Source organism: Callithrix jacchus, chromosome 9 (assembly GCF_049354715.1).
Source record: "Callithrix jacchus isolate 240 chromosome 9, calJac240_pri, whole genome shotgun sequence".
In the NCBI taxonomy this organism is placed as follows: Eukaryota; Metazoa; Chordata; class Mammalia; order Primates; family Cebidae; genus Callithrix; species Callithrix jacchus.
The window spans coordinates 50,839,327-50,857,462 of record NC_133510.1 but is presented as its reverse complement, the minus strand read 5'-3'; the positions used below and the strand labels follow the sequence as shown (position 1 = coordinate 50,857,462).

At 41.1% G+C, this 18,136-nt stretch overlaps 2 protein-coding genes across 6 annotated transcripts in view; both read right to left on the bottom strand.

The window, feature by feature from the left end:
- SAXO6 (stabilizer of axonemal microtubules 6) overlaps positions 1 to 18,136 on the bottom strand; it is a 79,030-nt gene that overhangs the window by 20,589 nt on the left and 40,305 nt on the right. Inside the window, exon 16 of one of the 5 annotated variants that reach the window (XM_078338035.1) lies at positions 16,808 to 17,635. The exons of the other annotated variants lie outside the window; for them this stretch is intronic. Coding sequence (XP_078194161.1) covers positions 17,601 to 17,635 — 35 coding nt within the window. The 3' untranslated portion in view covers positions 16,808 to 17,600. Of the gene's footprint in view, positions 1 to 16,807; positions 17,636 to 18,136 lie in introns of those variants that run through there. 5 annotated transcript variants of the gene reach the window in all.
- Positions 1 to 18,136, bottom strand: part of IL22 (interleukin 22) — a 46,908-nt gene that overhangs the window by 24,893 nt on the left and 3,879 nt on the right. The gene's annotated exons all lie outside the window — the stretch shown is intronic.

The following is an 18,136-nucleotide window of genomic DNA, read 5'->3' as shown; positions in this document are numbered from 1 at the left end:
TACCACAAAAAAGAAATATTTTCTTTCCTTGGTGGCTTCAGATTGTCACCAAATGTCACTGGGCATTCAAGTCTCTGACCTTATGGTTAGCTTTGCCAGGAGGAAAGAAGAATACATAGAAATTAAAACATAAATTAAAAAGATATAGCACACCATTTTTCCCATGAAAAAAATTAGTGACATAGGAACATTTTGCATCAAGTATTATGCAAACATTATGCAAAAGGTGATTTGTTGCCTACCTTAAAGCTATTTGAAATTTTCTTCACTGCTATAGGTGGTTGTTGCTGAAACTCAGAGGATGAGAGAAAGTATGGCTAAGTTTAGATATGTCTCCGAAGGCACAGGAAAGGGAGCTCATCTCTACAATCCCAGTAATTTCTTGTTTCCTGGGAATGCAGCCCTTGATGGCATCAGAAGATGCCATGACTGTGATCCTGTCCATTGGTCAATCAAATGTATATCAGGTCAACAATGCCCATGCTCAGCACCTTCAAAATTGTCAGTTCATACAGTCATTCAACAAACATCTGTACCTCACCTCGTTCATGCTGGCCCCTAGGCCATGCTTTGAGTATTACACACAGTTCCTGCCTTTAAGGTGTTTAAAGTGTACAGTGTGCAAAGTCAGAGGCAGAGTTCTCTGAACCTAGAGGAAATAATACAAGCTAGAGATTCTCTGAGCCAAGTCATAAAGAAAATATGCAATTCAGCCAGGTGCTGTGGCTCACATCTGTAATCTCAGCACTTCGGGAGGCCAAAGTGAGCTGATGACCTGAGGTCAGGAGTTCAAGACCAGCCTCGTCAACATGGTGAAACCCCATCTCTACTAGAAATACAAAAAATTAGCCAGGCGTGGTGGCTCAAGCCTGTAGTCCCAGCTACTTGGGAGGCTGAGACATGAGATTCATTTGAACTCAGGAGGGAGAGGTTTCAGTGAGCCAACATCGTGCCACTGCACTCCAGCCTGGGTGACAGAGTGGGACTCCATCTCAAAAAACAAAATAAAATATGCAATTCACCCAGTCCAAAAAGAAAAAGGATGCACAAATCCACCTTTGAAGAACCATGAGTAGTTAGACCGGGCTGAAAGACTTACACGAAAGGGAGAAATAGAGAGAGAGACAAAGCTAGAGAGAAAAGCCTGAAGGGTTCTGTAATGCTTGTGAGCTTGCACATTATCCTACTGGCCATGGCAGGACACTAAAGGATTATGATGGAATGAACCGGGGAGATCCCATTTGTTCCTTATAAGCAGCACTCTGGTGAGAATAAGGAGAATCATTTTAGCAAGATTCGAGGCAGAGAAACAAGTTAGGAGCGTGGTGCGTTGATGGGAAGACAGTGATCTGATAATGGCCAACTGGGGTGGAAAGAAAGGTGATGGGTACAAAATGTATTAACAGGATAGGCCTAGGATAAATAGAATTTGAAGATAGACACTATGTAAAGACAGAAGTCGGTGGGGGGGATTGACAATTCCAAATTTTTCTGGTTGAACAGCAGACGGAGTTTCATTCACAGAGCAGCATCTAGAAGTAGCGCAAATTAGAGAAAAAAATAATTAATTTGGCTTGGACCATTCTGGTACAAAGGTCCAGTAAGCAGATATTAGAATAGGCAGCTGAGTAGAAGCAACTGAGCCACAATATTAATTAGAAACTCATGATCTTATTGACCATCATACAAGTAATAGGCAAAGATGAGTTCACCCAGAGCAAAGGTGTCACATGTAAAGAGAAGAGTCTACATAGAGAAAGACATTTAAACCGTAAATGTGTTAAGGTGACACTGCAGTAGAAGTTTCTACAGAGTATAACGGAAACAGAAAAGACTGTGTGTCCTGCTCTCCTTGGAAAGCTCTAGAAGTTTTATTAAAGGCAGTTTTATTAAGCTGAGTGTAGTAGGTTGAGTAGGCTCTCATAGACAAGGAAAGAAAGATCATGACAAGCAGAGGGCATAGCTAAAGAATGGCAGGAAATGTGAAGCAGCACAAAATGTTTGGGAAAACCACATGCAGTTTGAAATTGCTAGAGGTTAGGATACATTAATAGGTAAGAAAAAAATTTGTCAACATGTGAAATTAATGAGTGGCCAGAGACTAAATCATAAAGGCTCTTGTGTTCTAGTGCTTAGGAGTCAGGGTTCTATCACCTGTGAATCTCAGTTCCTTTGATGGAAAATGAGTATAACTGTATATACCTGCAGCCTGAGGGCTATAGATAACATGTGTCAAATCTCTAGCATGATGCCTGGGAAACAGACCGATGAAGTCAATGTCAGCTATTACAGTGCTTTTATTTTTATTTTTTTATTATTTTTTTATTTTTTATTTATTTTTTTTTTTTGCCAATCAGTTTGAGCTTTATGAGGTTGCTCAGGTTAGCCTTGAACTGATGACCTCACCTTCGCGAGCGCCATGACCTCCGGCGGGAGCCACTTTGGATCCCTACATTGCTTTTAAATAGAACTCTCATTTGGGCCCGAAAGTGGAAGATGGGTTGAAGGTGTAGAAATGGGCGTACAATACTGACTGTAGGCAGCGGACTTGACAAACCAGAAATTCTAGGCAACAGCCATGGGGCCAGATCTAAGGAGTAATGGGAGCAGAAAGACGGAGAGCAAGCTGAGAGACAAGAACTCGCATCAGCACCTGGGAGCTGGAGGGAGTGGGAAAGGAATCAGAGAAGTCAAGAAGGATTCTCCATTATCTGGCTTACCTATTTGGGTGGTATCATTTATTAAACTGGGACGATTCAAAGAAGAACACAGTCGTGAGGTAGTAAGTGTAGTTTGGGATTTTTAGTTGGGACCAGAAATATGGACTTTATACATATACAGCAGTTGGATATACATGTCTGGAGATTCCTTCCAGGAGAGAAGGAGTAGTCTTGGAGAACTCATAGAATGAAAAGAGCAATGGGACCGAGAGAGGTCCAAGGAATGCCAACATTTAAGGAATGGTAGGAAAGAGAAGTTGGATTTAAAAATACATTGATTTTTATTATTCATGGCAGTTATGTTCTCTAAAGCCACTGTGAGCCCTGAATTAGAAAATGTTGAACCACTTCTTTTAGGGGAATCACAGGGTTAGGTCCCTGCAAGCCTCTGTCACATTTTCACCAACTTATAAATGGGAACCTTGTTTTATGTGTGTTTCTGTTTAAAAACGACTTATTTAATCTACATTGTCAATTTATTAACATTGAACTCAGAGCCAACAGCGCTGTAACTCATGCCGGAATAAAGTTTCTCACATTTATTTTCTTCCTAAAGCATAGTACAGCTTTCTTGTGCTTAGAAACACTAAACAGCACTTGAGCACTAGGCCTGGGGCTACTTTAAACAGTAAAGTCATCAACAAAAAGCACAAAAATGTGAAAAATGCACACTAAATAGGCCATGATAAGGAAACTTGTTAATAGTATGGGAACTGAAACAAGAAAGCAGAACATCACTTTGGTCACCCTTAGCTGAGACCACGCCCATCGGGAGCTAAAATATTGTGCTCCTCTGCACATATTTATGAGAGACCTCAAAAACCCTGTCACTGTCACTTTGGGAGTTACAAATCAATTCTAGCATAGGCAAATCTGCAAAAACAGACTCCATAAATACTAAAGGTTGACTACATGCAGAGTCAGGGAAAGGAATGGTCATTCTTGAGAGAAATCAGTGCTGAAAGAGACGATTAGTAAAAGAAGAAAATGAGAGTGTGACATTCCACCTAGAGCTTAAGCAAAATGCAAACTAGAAGAATCCACTGGATGTTGTGAGTAGACCTGCTGGCATTTGTTAGAGGACTTTCGTGGGAGGGTTTGAAGCAGGAGTTCAGTAGCTGCATTGGAGAATAATTGGGAGGTGAAGAAATGGAGGGAGCGGAGGCACTTGTTTTCAGATGCTTTGTTGTGCTATTCCGAGGGGAATACATTCAACATTGAAATGAAAGCTCTGTGAGGATAGGGGTTTTCTTCTACATTCATTGCTGCTTTCTTAGCACCTAGAAGGGTGCCTGGAACAAAGTGGTCCTCAACACATACTGTTACCAGTGCACCTGGTCTGACAGAGCAAGGAGGGGCTTTTAAAATCATGTTCCCAACCCTTTACAAAGAAACTGAAACCAATGAGGTGGAGAAATTGTCTACAACCACACAGCTAGCTAGTGGCAAAGCCGTGCTAGAAACCCAAGGCTCCTTTCTTTTACTTCAGTGTACTATTCTCTTCACGATAGGACCAAAAATGAGATAAATGGAAATGGAGCAAAAATATTTTGCCTCACCATTACAACAGCTATCTCCACATATGCACAGGCTGGTTAGGCTTCTGAAGTGAAGAAAGCGAAATGAGAAGCTGTGTGTATACTGTGACGCCATTTTTGTAAAATAAGAATAATCTGACCCGGTGCTGTGGCTCATGCCTATAATCCCAGCACTCTAGGAGGCCGCAGCAGGTACATCACCTGAGGTCAGGAGTTGGAGACCAGCCTGGCCAACATAGTGAAAACCCATCGCTACTAAAAATACAAAAATTAGCCAGGCATGGTAGCAGGCACCCTAATCCCAGCCACTCAGGAGGCTGAGGCAGGAGAATCACTCGAACTCAGGAGGTGAAGGCTGTAGTAGGCCAAGATCACACCACTGCACTCCAGCCTGGGTAACAGAGCCAGACTGTCTCAAAAAAAAAAGAGAATAATCTAGCTGGCATACCTATTGATAAAAATTGAGGATCATTGGCCAGGCGTGGTGGCTCACGCCTGTAATCCCAGCACTTTGGGAGGCCGAGGTGGGTGGATCACTTGAGGTCAGGAGTTCTAAACCAGCCCGTCCAACATGGCGAAACCCCGTCTCCACTAAAAATACAAAATTAGCCGAGCATGGTGATGCATGCCTGTAATCATGGAGGCTGAGACAGGAGAATCCCTTGAACCTGGGAGGTGGAGGTTGTAGTGAGCCAAGATCGTGCCACTGGACTCCAGCCTGGGCAACAAGAGCAAAACTCCATCTCAAAAAAAAAAAAAAAACTGAGGATCACTAGACTAAAAGTATTTTTCTCTGCAGGTAGAATTACAAGGCACCTTCACTTTTAAGACTACATATCTCTTCCGTGCATAAAATTTTTTTTAATGTATGTATTACTTCCGTCGAGAAAAATAAATTTTAAAAACAACAGAAGTGTTTATAGAGAAAATTCCATTACTGTTAGAACTGGATGGTAGAATGCTGTCTAAGCAGGATCTTTGGCCAACATGTAGAACAAGTTTTGTGAAGTCGCCTGCCACACCCCGGAACAGCCATTGAAAGTTCCTTTAAACATCAGAGCAATCTAGAAGGAGAATAGGAGAAGATACAATTGCTACTGTAAAGTAGGAGAAAGAGAAGGTGATGGGAAGAAAGAGAGAGACATTCCCACTGTGAGAGGCTGAGGTGTGCTAAAAACAAACCACAGAGAAGTGAGGGATTAATAACAAAGGCTCCTACTGAGAAAGAAAATGACTCAGAGATTTGTAGTATCAAGAATAGAGGGTTTCCTGCCCACTCCTACTCCCCACTCCTTGCCCAGCTCACAGTCACCCAAGCACGCACACACAGCTCTGCCATGCTCCTGTGTGCAGTTTGCAACGTATTAAACTGTCAGAGCCAACTCCATCAGGGCTGCTTGAGAATTTATGGAAGCGGTTAAGCCAGCAACAGGCTCATAATAAGTTATTATCATAGGAGTTGAATGAAAAGGCAACCTCAGTTTGCATACACCTTGGGGAAAGTCACAGATTTATTTTATGCTACATACACATTCTTCTCTTAATTAAACATTGTTCTATAGCATTGTTTGAAGTGCAAATCATTGAGTGTATACATGTCCTGCTTGAAGACAATCCAGAGAGCTTCCCACACAGTGGTTATGTTTTTTGGGAACATAGTTTAGGGGGATAAAAGATGCTTTAGGATGCTTAGTTAGCCAAGTTCAGAGCTAAATTCATAGTATCTTTTTTAAAGTCAGTGAGCAAAAAGTTTAGAACTCCAAGCCAGGCATTGAGCATAACACTTTCAACTTAGATGCCATTTGGTAGCAATTAGATATTCCCGGTGTTGGTCTCTTAGTGCTCCTCCAATGAGGTTCCTTCCCTGAAATCATTTCAAGCTTCCAAGTAGAACAGGAGGTCTCCACCCCTCTCATCCCCAAATTCACTCCTCATGCCTCCTGGCAAATTAGGAGGCAATAAGGAGCATCCTGTATCATCCAGCTCCAAGCACGTAAGAATACCCAGTCTTACTATGCATTGATGTGTAAAAATGTGAAACTTTTATACTCAAAATAATTGACAGGGACTACTCTCTCTCTCATCGAAAGCACTAAAGGATTTTTCTCTCCTCCCTAAAAGAAATACCACAAGGCCGGAAATATTATTGAGGCTATAAAGCCTTAATAATTAAAGCAGAGTGGTACTGCTAAATGAATTCACAAATAGACCAGTGGAAAAAATGCCAAGTCAGAATTATAAGCACATACCTCCAGGGATTTGGTATATGATAAAGGGAGCATCTCAAATCAGTCAAGATGATTTTTAAATAAAACAGTGATGGGATGGTTGGATAGTCAGATGCAAAAGGACAAAGTCGGATCCATATCTAACATAATACTCATCAGAATAAACTCCAAATAATTCAAAGATTTAAACATGAGGGGGAAAGAACCTGTCAAAATATGATAGAACACAGGCAAATCCCTTTGCAACATCAGCGCAGGGAAGGCCTTTCTAACTATTGCTGAAAATCCAGAGATCATGAGAGACTAATGACGCTCAATTACATAAACAAACAAAAGCCCTCTGAAGGCAGTAAGAGTAGTAATAACAGTAACACGCCAAGGCAAAGTCAAAAGATAAGTGGTAAGCTCGCAAAAATATTTGTAACTCATCTCAGGCAACATAGACTTCCCTGCACGTATTTTTCACAGAAAGGAACTATACCCTTACACATATGAAAATATTCTCAACCTCAGTTATTTTTTAAAAAGTTATTAAGTCAGAACTGCACTAGGAAACCATTTCTCACCTCTCAGATTGGCAAAAATCCAGTGTGACTACATACTCTATTGACAGGGCAGTGGAGGAGACTCTCTTATCTAATGCTAGTGGGAGAGTCCTGTGAAGGACAATTTGGCAATAACTATCCAAAGTGTCTTTACTCTTCGACCTAGCAATCTCAATTCTGGGATTTTATCTTACAGATACCACGGCATAAGCAAATCCATTGCAATGTTGTTTGTAATTACAAGACTGCAAACTACCTAAATGCTCATTCATGGAGGCTGGTTAGATACGCTGTGGGACAGGCACACAAGGAATACTATGCAGATGTAGAGTGAAAACTGAATGCTCTCTATGTATCGCTAAAATACTTAGAGTAAAAAAGGTGAGGGCAGAGTGCAGCTTTTGTGTAAAAAAGGAGAATAAAAATGTATTTACATTTGCATTTTAAAAGCATGAGATGAATATGAGAGAAACTAAGAAAATGCTTATTAATTTAGAGAAAGAATCAGGGAAATGAGAATGGGATAGAAATAAAATATGTTTTTATATATAATTGCTTTTTATTGACTTGATTTTGAACTGCATATGTATATATTATTTATCCAATGAATGGAGTAAAATATTAAGGAACTATAATGTTGGCATAGAATAAGATATAAAAACTGAAAAACACCCCATGCTTTTGCCTCCTCTTTTCGTTGTAACATGTAAATCACATCCTCAGGCAAAGATGTGCCCAAGCCTTGCAGAACTATGCTTTCCCAGGGATGTTTATTGAGTTACTCATTTTCCCACCGAAAGAAGGTTTATTACATGACGGATGGACAGGAGCCTCTACTTGCAGAATGGCACAGGAATGTGAGCTCTACCTGCTCAGACACAGGAATGGGATCACAGGCAGACTTCATATTTGAAGGGAAGGCAGGACATGAGAGCATTGGCGTGTGGTTGGAGATAAACGGCCATTATAATCCCTCACCCAAGACAGGGAATCTGGAATGTACTGTGCAGGAGTTCTGAACAAAGCAGGACTCTACAGTCAAGGGACTGCAGCTTGAAGATTCAGTCTGGCTGCAGATGAGCTGCATTTTCTATGAGAAGCAATATACCGTGCTGCTCAAGACCGAGGTCTCCAAGGTCAGTTAGGCATAGCTTCCAGCCCCAAGTATACCATTAATGAAGGATGTGAACTTGGTGAACTTACTCAGCTTCTGTAAACCTCAGTTTCCTCATCTGTAAAATACAGGCAGTAATAGGCAAAATTACATAAGACTATCAACATTCAGTCATTTAGTACAATCTCTGACACATAGTAAGTGCTTAGTAAATAGAAGCCATTAATGTGATTTGGTCTGCACTAAAGGGGGCCTATTCTGTGTCTCATCCAGGCTGGACACCATTGCAAGGTTTTGTTGTTGTCTGTTGTTGGAGATGGGGCCTCACCACGTTGCCCAGGCTGGTCTCAAACTCCTGGGATCAAGCAATCCTCTTGCCTTGGCATCCTGTTGCATGTTGAAGGAGGGATATCAGATACTTGCACTACTATTTTCATTTCAACTTATATTTTAAGTTAAAGAGTAACGCCCCATTTTCACTGCTCCTGTTGGAGCCATGTGAGTGAAGGGGTGCATGTGAGTGAGGCTAGTCTCCCAAGAGAACCTAGTCTTCTTATTCAAACCTGGAGGGAGACCCCGCACGCAGGAAACAGGCCACTTACAGCAATTTAATCATGTGTGGAAGAAAATCTAAACTAAGATTGGACATCTCTGATTTAACTCAGCACATCCTTTACAACCAGTTAAATCATTAGACTTCAGAAAATCTTCTCAGCGTGGCTGCCAAATAGCCAGTTTGGCTTTAGCTGTTTTGTAATCACCTTGGTTCCTCAATTTTCTCATCTCATTGTTCATAACAGTAATATCTGTACCTGAGGGAAGATTCCGTAAATACTTTACTTGGTGTCTAAGAAATAAGCCACTACCAGAGAAATCATTTCACTGCCACATCATTGCAGGGGTGTTTATCTGTTATTTTCTCAGCCATCGTAAGCTCTAAGAGGCTAATGGTTATCTGAGAATCCAATTTAGGGAAATTGAGCATACTGAACTCTAGTGGTGTTTCTATGGCCATTTCACAATTTTATAAGGAGAAATCAAATTTAGTAAGACCTTTATTGGAATCGATACATATGATTGGCCTAGTCTCACAAGCACTTTGGCAATGTTACATTCTCAAAAATCAGCCCATATGAAATCAGTGTGCCTGTAAGGATATTTATCAAGTACTCATTGAAACTCAATAAATTATCAAAGAAGATAGGGGAGGCTGCTATGACTTGGAAAGGTCAGATGGAAAAAGCATAGACTGAAATAGAGTCGCTTCATAGTTACACAATGAGGCCCAGAAGTAGACCAATCTCGTTTTAAGTTTCTCCTCTGCCCCCTACTAGTTTTGTGAACCTCAGAAAATTTCTGAACCTCTCACCCCAGGATCCAACTCTGAAGAATAAGGAAAATATTAGTAATGAGAGGTAATGAGGTAATGTGCATCTCAGAGGTAAAGAGATCATTTGTGAAGGGCATTTAGTTTGACACTCAATATGTTGCCAGCACCCAAAACTACTGGTATTATTTAATAAAGCTGCCACATGTAACCTGATAAATCTGTCAAGTAGAAATCATGGTTGTTTTTACTTCCTGTGATTATTGTGGGACTGAGTTAAGGTATATAAGCAGACTAGAAGTGAGATCTTCATAAGAGCTCCGTAAGCATAAGAACTGCGATAACAAAGACTCCTCCTCCTATTACTATAATCATTATCCTTCTTTAGGGATGAAGAAATATTAGCCTGGAATTGAAATTTTAATTTAATCAATAGCTTGAGCCACCTCAATTGCTGATATTTTACCACTTTTTACCTGTAAGAAACTAGCAATTTCTTTTTTTCTTGAGACAGAATCTCACTCTGTCATCCAGGCTGGAGTACAGTGGCTTGATTTGGGCTCACTGCAATCTCCGCCTCCTGGTTTCAAAAGATCCTTGTGCCTCAACCTCCTGAGTAGCTGGGATTACAAGTGTGTGCCATCATGTCAGCTAATTTTTTTATTTTTAGTAGAAACGGGGTTTCACCATGTTGGCCAGGCTGGTCTCAAACTCCCGGCCTCAAGTGATCCACCCACCTTGGCCTCCCAAAGTGCTGGGATTATAGGCATGAGCCACCAGACCCAGCCAAAAATAGCAGTTCCTTATGGTTCAATCTAATAATTGAATTTAATCTTCATTTAATTTAAACCTGCTGTCTCAAAGAAGCAAATGCAACTTTTCTTAGTATAACCTAATTACATATGTGATGTCATAAAGTTGTACTTATAAGGACCAGCCCCTTGGACTGGTGTTGTCATCTAGGTCACCACTTTTTATTTTTCTTTAGTCTGGCTCTCACTCTGTTGCCCAGGCTAGAGTGCAGTGGTGCACCATCACAGCTCACCGTAGCCTTGACCTCCTGGGCTCAGGTGATCCTCCCACCTCAGCCTCCCTAGCACAGTAGTTGGAACTACAAGTATATGCCATCATGCACAGGTAATTTTTTTCTTTATTTGTAGGGATGGGGTCTCCCAGTGTTGCCCAGGCTGATCTTGAACTCCTGGGCTCAAGCAATCCTTCCACCTTGGTCTCCCAAAGTGCTGAAATTACAGGCGTGAGCCACTGCACTCGGTCTTAGGTCATCACTTTTGACATTTACGTAGCTGCCACCAGGTACATGGGGGTGCCCCAGCCTCAGGCTCCATGGGACAGCCAGCTGAGCTCTCCCAGGCATGCCCAAAATGCAGCTTCATTAACTATCTAGTGCAATGATTTTTACCAAGATCTAAGTGCTTAGTAAAAACAAAATAATATGCAATTTAGACTAAGGTACTTATTATAAATAAAAATAGGTACGTGGGTCCACTGTGACACCATTCTTATACTGATACAGTTGAACAGCTTTCTTCATCCCTTTAGAATAAACTTGGTATTCTTTATTCTTCTCTAACGAAAACCTTTTCATGTTTCACTTATACCTCATATATCAAAAAAATTGTCTGAGCTTCCTCATAGATCTAGAGTCAGAATCTCTTGCTGTCAGTTTAACTTTGGCATCTAACTCTCAGCTGGCTACTGATCTGAGAGGAAGCTGGAGGTCCCCTCATCCACCTCTCCACAGCAGTAGAGACCAACGAAACGTGGCTTTGAAGGCAAAAGACCTGAGTTTGGATTTCAACTTAGCCTCAATTTTCTTACTGGCAGAAGAAAGACGGTACTCACAAGATCATTCAGAAAACTGAATTAAATAAGGTAGACTCCTCATGGATCTGGAGTCAGAATCTTGTTTTCAGTTGAACTTTGGCATCTAACTCTCAGCTGGTCACTGATTTGAGAGGAAGCTGGAGCTGTTCCTCATCTGCCTATTACTGATTTCTGTTACTTCCCTTCTAGTATTAGCTCATGTGTAGTGAGTGTTTGCTGTTTACAGGTGGCTATGTCAGAATCCTGTGCAGACCTGCTTGTTTAATTCATATGTGAAGAACTCAACACAGGTTTGGAAAAGCGCAGTAACTTTCTTAAGATGACATAGTACCTGTCAAAGAAGAGATCTGAACCCGGTCAAAGCCACAGTCTGTGTGTTTAACCACTGCACCTCCCATAGAGATGCTTTTCTGAAAAGAAATCACAAGCTGATGAGCACTTTGTTGCTTTCACTTATCAAATGTTTAGAACTTGTGCAATTAAGGGCTTATAGAAGTGGTTCTCGACTGGTTCTTAAAGAGACACCCCAGATGGTATTACAACTTTCTGAAGAGCTAAAGTGCTGCCTACAAAGTGCAGGCTACAAGCTCAGGTGTACCAGAAACACAAGTTTATTTATTTTTCACTATAATAATACTTCTCTTCAAAGTCCCATTCAGGTGGGTGATAGAATGGGGCCAACTTCAGGCACTTGTAATCAAGAATCTTTCTGACTTCTCTACTAGTCCTGTGTCATCACCTGTCCACTCTTTCTTTCTTTCTTTTCTTTTCTTTTTATTTTTTTAGACAGGGTCTCACTGTGTCACCCAAGCTGAAGTGCAGTGGCACAATTTCAACTCGCTGCAGCCTCTGTCTCTGGGCTCAAGCAAGCCTTTCACCTCAGCCTCCTGAGTAGCTGGGACTACAGGCGTGTGCTACCATGAAGAGCTAATTTTTTTATTTTTTGTAGAGACAGGATTTCACCACATGGCCCCAGCTGGTTGCAAACTCCTGGGCTCAAGCAATCCACCCACATTGACCTCTCAAAGTGCTGGGATTACAGGCTTGAGCTATTGCGCCCAGCCCCACCTGTTCACTCTGTTATCCACTGAGATGTACATCTTCCTGAATGATCTTTAACTGTCCATGCCTGCAGGCATGGCTCCATTACAGTCATTTTTGAGCCTCTCTCAAAAGTACAGAACAAATTGGAGTGGTTTCCCATAACCCTCTGTGACCGTGGGAAATTCTGGATGCTGTCGTACAACCTTTCTGCCAAGATAGGTCACAGGCCACACAGCCATTTCTACTTTTTGCCAGATACAGGGCAAGGAGGAGGCAGATTTCCAAAAGTTGGCCATCTTTCTGGACTGCACCAGGGAAGTAAGACAGAGGTCCCAAACCAGTGGTGAGGGGGCAAATGCTTAACAATCAGCTCTCCAAAGAGAAAAGTTCTGATTTGTAGCAGTTGCCAATTTCTACAGTGTAAATATTCCCACCATGGCCAAGTAAGCAACATGAAAGCACCAAATGCAGAGTTGGGAAGAAATGCCCCAGTGACTCCTGAGGGTGAAGCTGCCTCCAGCACACCGTTGTCCCAAATTAACCAAAATGTCTACGGTCCTCACTCAGTCAACTCAGGGCTCCATTTAGGAGAGTCTCAGGGAACAGCCCCTCCTTAGGAACACACCAGCATTTACCCCTTCTCTTTTCTATTTTCATTCCCAGTCTAGCTGGGGGCTAAAAACATTGGCTTTGCCTGCCCACATCGTCACCCAATTTTTATCTTTCAAAAACAAAAGCCAGGCTCTACTTCTCCAGTTATGCAGTGTCAACCTTCTGGTTGTACTGGCTTATGTAATAATCATGGCTTCTTGACTAATGCTGAACTGAGAGATAAAAATAGTTTAACGGAGCTGAGAGCAGTGGCTCATGCCTGTAATCCCAGCACTTTGGAAGGCTAAGGTGAGTAGATCACCTGAGGTCAGGACTTTAAGACCAGCCTCATCAACATGGTGAAACCCTGTCTCTGCTAAAAATACAAAAGATTAGTTGGGCGTGGTGGCAAGCGCCTGTAATCCCAGCTACTCTGGAGGCTGAGGCCAGAGAATCGCTTGAATCCAGGAGGCGGAGGTTGCAGTGAGCCAAGATCGAGCCACTGCACTCTAGCCTGGGCAAACCAAAGCAAAATTCCATCTCAAAAAAAAAAAGAGTTTAATGGAAAATATCAGATTTTGGAGAAAGAGGTGAGAAGAATCTATATTCACTGTATCAAAACAATATCTGACTACATTACCAAGAATCCACTCCCTCTCCAATCTCCCAAAGCCCCTGCCAGCACTATCTGCCAAGGATTAGACCACTTGTTGCCAGCCCTCGTCCATTCCGTAGGAGGTAAAGACCCAGTGCGTGCTTCAGTGAATGCCTCAAGGGTAGGCGCAGGTCTCAGACCAAAAGATGCAAATGTGCTGTAGTGCCTGTTCGGGTTCACCCTCCTGGCCCTTAGACCACTGCCCTAACTACTCATGTTTCACTTGCTAAATTTTTTTAAAATACCAAGTTCAAATAATTTTTATCCCTTCCAAATCTCTCACCACCCATAAAATAGAGCTATGTGTAGGAAAGAAGATAGAAAATAGCAATTATTGAGCTCTAACTACATGCCAACGTTGTGTACTTCAATGCATGAGATGCTTTATTCTCACAATGACCATTTCAGAAAACATGTAATTATTATTCCTATTGACTCAGCAACTGGAGCTCTGAATTTAGTATCTTGCCCAGGATCACAGGGCTAACAAGTGGCAGAACATGCTGTTGTCTGACCCAAGAGTATAAGCTTCATTTAAAATTAACACTTGTGAACCAGGTGTGATGGCTCACACATGTAATCCCATCACTTTGGGAGGCTGAAATGGGTGATTACCTGAAGTCAGGGGTTAGAGACCAGCCTGGCCAACATGACGAAATCCTGTCTCTACTAAAAAAAAACATACAAAAATTTGCCAGGCGTGGTGGCACACATCTGTAATCCCAGCTAATCAGGAGGCTGTGAGGCAGGAGAATCACTTGAACTAGGGAGGCAGAGGTTGCAGTGAGCTGAGATGGCACCACTGCACTCTAGCCTGTGAGAGAGTGAGACACTGTCAAAAAAAAAAAAAAAAAAAGAAATTTAACATTTGTGGTTGATTCTTTTTTCTAGCTCGTTGGTGGTCTTAAGTTTATTAAAGAAAATCTATTGTAAGGAGACTTGCGGAGATTGAATCATTCACTCAGAAAAATAAGGTCAGTGAATATATTCTAAACACACCTGAGTTGGTGTCATTGCCATGTCTAGATTCAAGATGACCTGCAAAGGCCAAGGAAAAGGTGAATTCTGGAGTCCTAGAGTAACCAGTGCGTTAGACACAAAAGGGAATGTGCTCCATGCTTCTCATGGAAAACCAGAAGGGCAAAGACAAAGCAAATATTCTTTAAAGCAGATTGGTTTGGCAGAAGGAAAAATGTACAGGATTTGTAATGTCTTTCTTTCAGTGCACACAAAGGAACATGGGTAAATGACACAATGGGAGTGAGTTGGTGGTGTCATTAACACACATGTGAACATATACTCATGCACACACACAAGCCATGTAACATATATTTTCCTCTAGCTTAGATAGACTTTTTAAAAAAATAGCAACTAGGAAATAGAGTTTACTGAAAGAAACCTGGCATGGGAAAAAGTAAGACTCGCTGGCTATGCTGTCATTCAGAGAGAAGAGGAAATGGAAATTACTTGTCACAGAAAATCTAAAATTCCCTGAAGTATCAATGAAAACTCATCCTTTGCCTTATATGGAATTAACAAATAAAAAAAAAGCTAGCTGTCAAGTAAATTACTTTGTAATTTGTGACTGTGACTTTTTAAGATTAAACAGACTTCTACTTAGAAACTAAGATTAATGTATTGTACATAGCAGAAAATGTCTGAAATTTTTGCAGGCAGTTTTAATTAGAGTATGAAAATAATCACTAAATCTGCATAATAAGGAGGGCCATCATTTTTCGAGAAGCTTCTCTAATAAAAAATACTGTTTCTGAGTTTTATTTTTAAGTAGTGACTGAAGAACTGTACACATTGATATGTCTCCATTATTGTTTTCTGTATTTCTTCAAATTATTAAAATAAATTTGAATAACATTTTTTTTGGTTCCGACATTTTGATTCTGATTGTTAAAAGAAACTGACATGTTCTTAGAGTATTGATCCATAGTTTTTAAAGTCTTGGCAGCAATGATTCATGGTAATTGATTTTGTTTTTGTTTTGTTTTGTTTTGTTTTGTTTTTTGTTTTGAGACACAGTCTAGCCCAGGCTGGAGTACAATGGCTCGATCCTGGCTCACTGCAACCTCCGCCTCCAGGGTTCAAACAATTGTCCTGCGTCAGCCTCCCAAGCTGGAATTACAAGATCCCGCCACCAAACCCAGCTAATTTTTATATTTTTAGTAAGCACGGGGTTTCACCACTTTGGCCAGGCTGATCTCGAACTCCTGACCTCGTGATCTGCCTGCCTCGGCCTCCCAAAGGGCTGGGATTACAAGCATGAGCCACCAGGCCCCGCCAGTAATTGGTTTAAATGATCATTCTAGGGTATTTGTTAGTGCCAGGTATATGCTTCCCAATTAATAAAGTACTTCAGATGTTTCATCTTTGCAAAATTGCAAGTTAAACTTTATAATATTACTTGTTTCTTATGGAACCAAAATGTAGTATTGTCATGCAACCTATTTTCAATTTTGTTTTCCCCAGAGCCTTAACTGTTTTGACATGAATAATTTTTTGACAGGAACATTAAATGCTAAGGTACTCATTGTAGGCAAAATTTTTCTGGGATGCCCAAACTCTGACTATGATTGAAGTTATGAGTGTAAAGTGCCTACATCTTCCCATAATGTGTGGCATTTAGGTTAGTTTATATTTTCTTCTTACTATTACAAAACTGGGTTTTATTTAATTTATCTTATTAAAACAAAAACTTGCAGCAAACATAGGAAATCTTTGATATTGGGCACACATTCATTCAGGGACCAACCTTAACTATCTTTCCTTTCATCAGTAATCATCGTGGGTACTTTATCGCTGCATTTCCGGACTCAAACCTGATAACATCTCCAATTCATGGTTACACTAATATAGTTTGCATATATCAGGTAATTAGTTCCACCTTCTAGAGTCGCTGAGTCACAACACTGTAGTCAGTCTTTTTCGCTTTACCACATAACGGAAATAGACAAATCATTTCAGCACCCCTACGTGAAACTGCCTCTGGGTAAGCTGAATGTAGGTCACAACTGATAGGTCTGTGATGAGAAGCCACGATTTCAGGTTACCCTGTCACCTGCTTGTTGGATTTAACCTTAGCCTCTCTAAAACAAGGCTTTATTTTTCTTGTTCCAATGAAAATTTGCCAACATAATAAAATTAAACATTTTGAAGTGAATAACATTTAAAAAGTATATACAAAAACTTTACAGACCTTATGCCATTTAATCTTAAAACTAAATTGGCGAGTTATCTTCATCTGCAAGATGAGGAATACAAGCTCAAAGAAGTTCAATTGGCTTGCTCAAGGTGGAGTTATGATTAGAACACAGGCTACCATAACCCCAAAGCCAGTTGTTCCCAAATTACCTGAGTATCAGAATCATCTGGAAAATTATACATATAGATTTCTAGGCCATCTCTGCATAGTCTTCCTCTGTAAGTCTATTTGTATTCGTGGTTTGTTTTTATTTTCTAGGTGGACTTCAGCCAAGAAAAGAAACTAAACCAAACCATTTTTATAAGCCAAGGAATGCGTTAAGAGGTATAATAAATATTATAGCAGCTTATCTTGAACTGGCTTTCTGAAGTGGATTATTTTCTGTCAGGTAAGTGATATGGAAAGAATAAGAGAGACTACTAATGAGGTAGTAGCTACGGTGATGGGCTTGTAAACCGCCTCCCAGCAAATAGGAGAAGCCCTGACTTATGGCATCTGCTGATTTCAGTGGTGTAAATACTCCTACTATGGCCAATTTCAAACTACTGATAACTTTAACAACTTGCTCACGACATTCTTGAGTATCTAATGGTTGGCCCATGAGTCAGCTCCAACATATTACTGGCATGTAGACTGAATAGGGGAGAAACTGAACAATTTCCCAGCATTATCTGAATTGTCCATTATGTGGTTTGAATTGGTGTAAATTCCCCAAACATTACCTTACCTGTTGGTCTCATGCTCTGATTTTCAAAGGTGGCTCAGTGTCCCCCAAGTCCTCATTTCTCAATTCCCACATACGCTTTATATGGATCTAGGGCAGAATGAAACCACGGATGGAGACTAGTGGGTAGAGCACTTCATAGGAGAGAAATGGATGCCATCTTTAAGATGACTGTTCCTTTGCTCTTACGTGCCATATGGCAGGGGTAGCAGCATGGGGAGCTGCCTCCTGTGTGAGAGCATCAGGGTGGGAATGAAACATGACACAGGATTTAAAGAAGCTTGGCTCTAAGCCTGAGAGGAAAGGGCTGGGTCTTTCTGTGCCTCCACTTGCCATGGGAGAAAGACACATATGGTTACATTGCGGGGTCAACATTAGCAAGAAAGTTCATCAGCATGGAGCTGAAGAGATCAGTAGCCTTTTAGTCCATGAGTTAAGCTCATGGGGCAAGTTGGCTTCTCAGAGATCCCATGTGACCAGACCCATTGGTGCACAACTCGAGCTAGTCCAATGACACAGACTATTGTTTGGCCTGGAGTAGTCTGTCAGCAGAATCCCACCTTGGGAAACTGAGTGATGGTGGTTTGACAG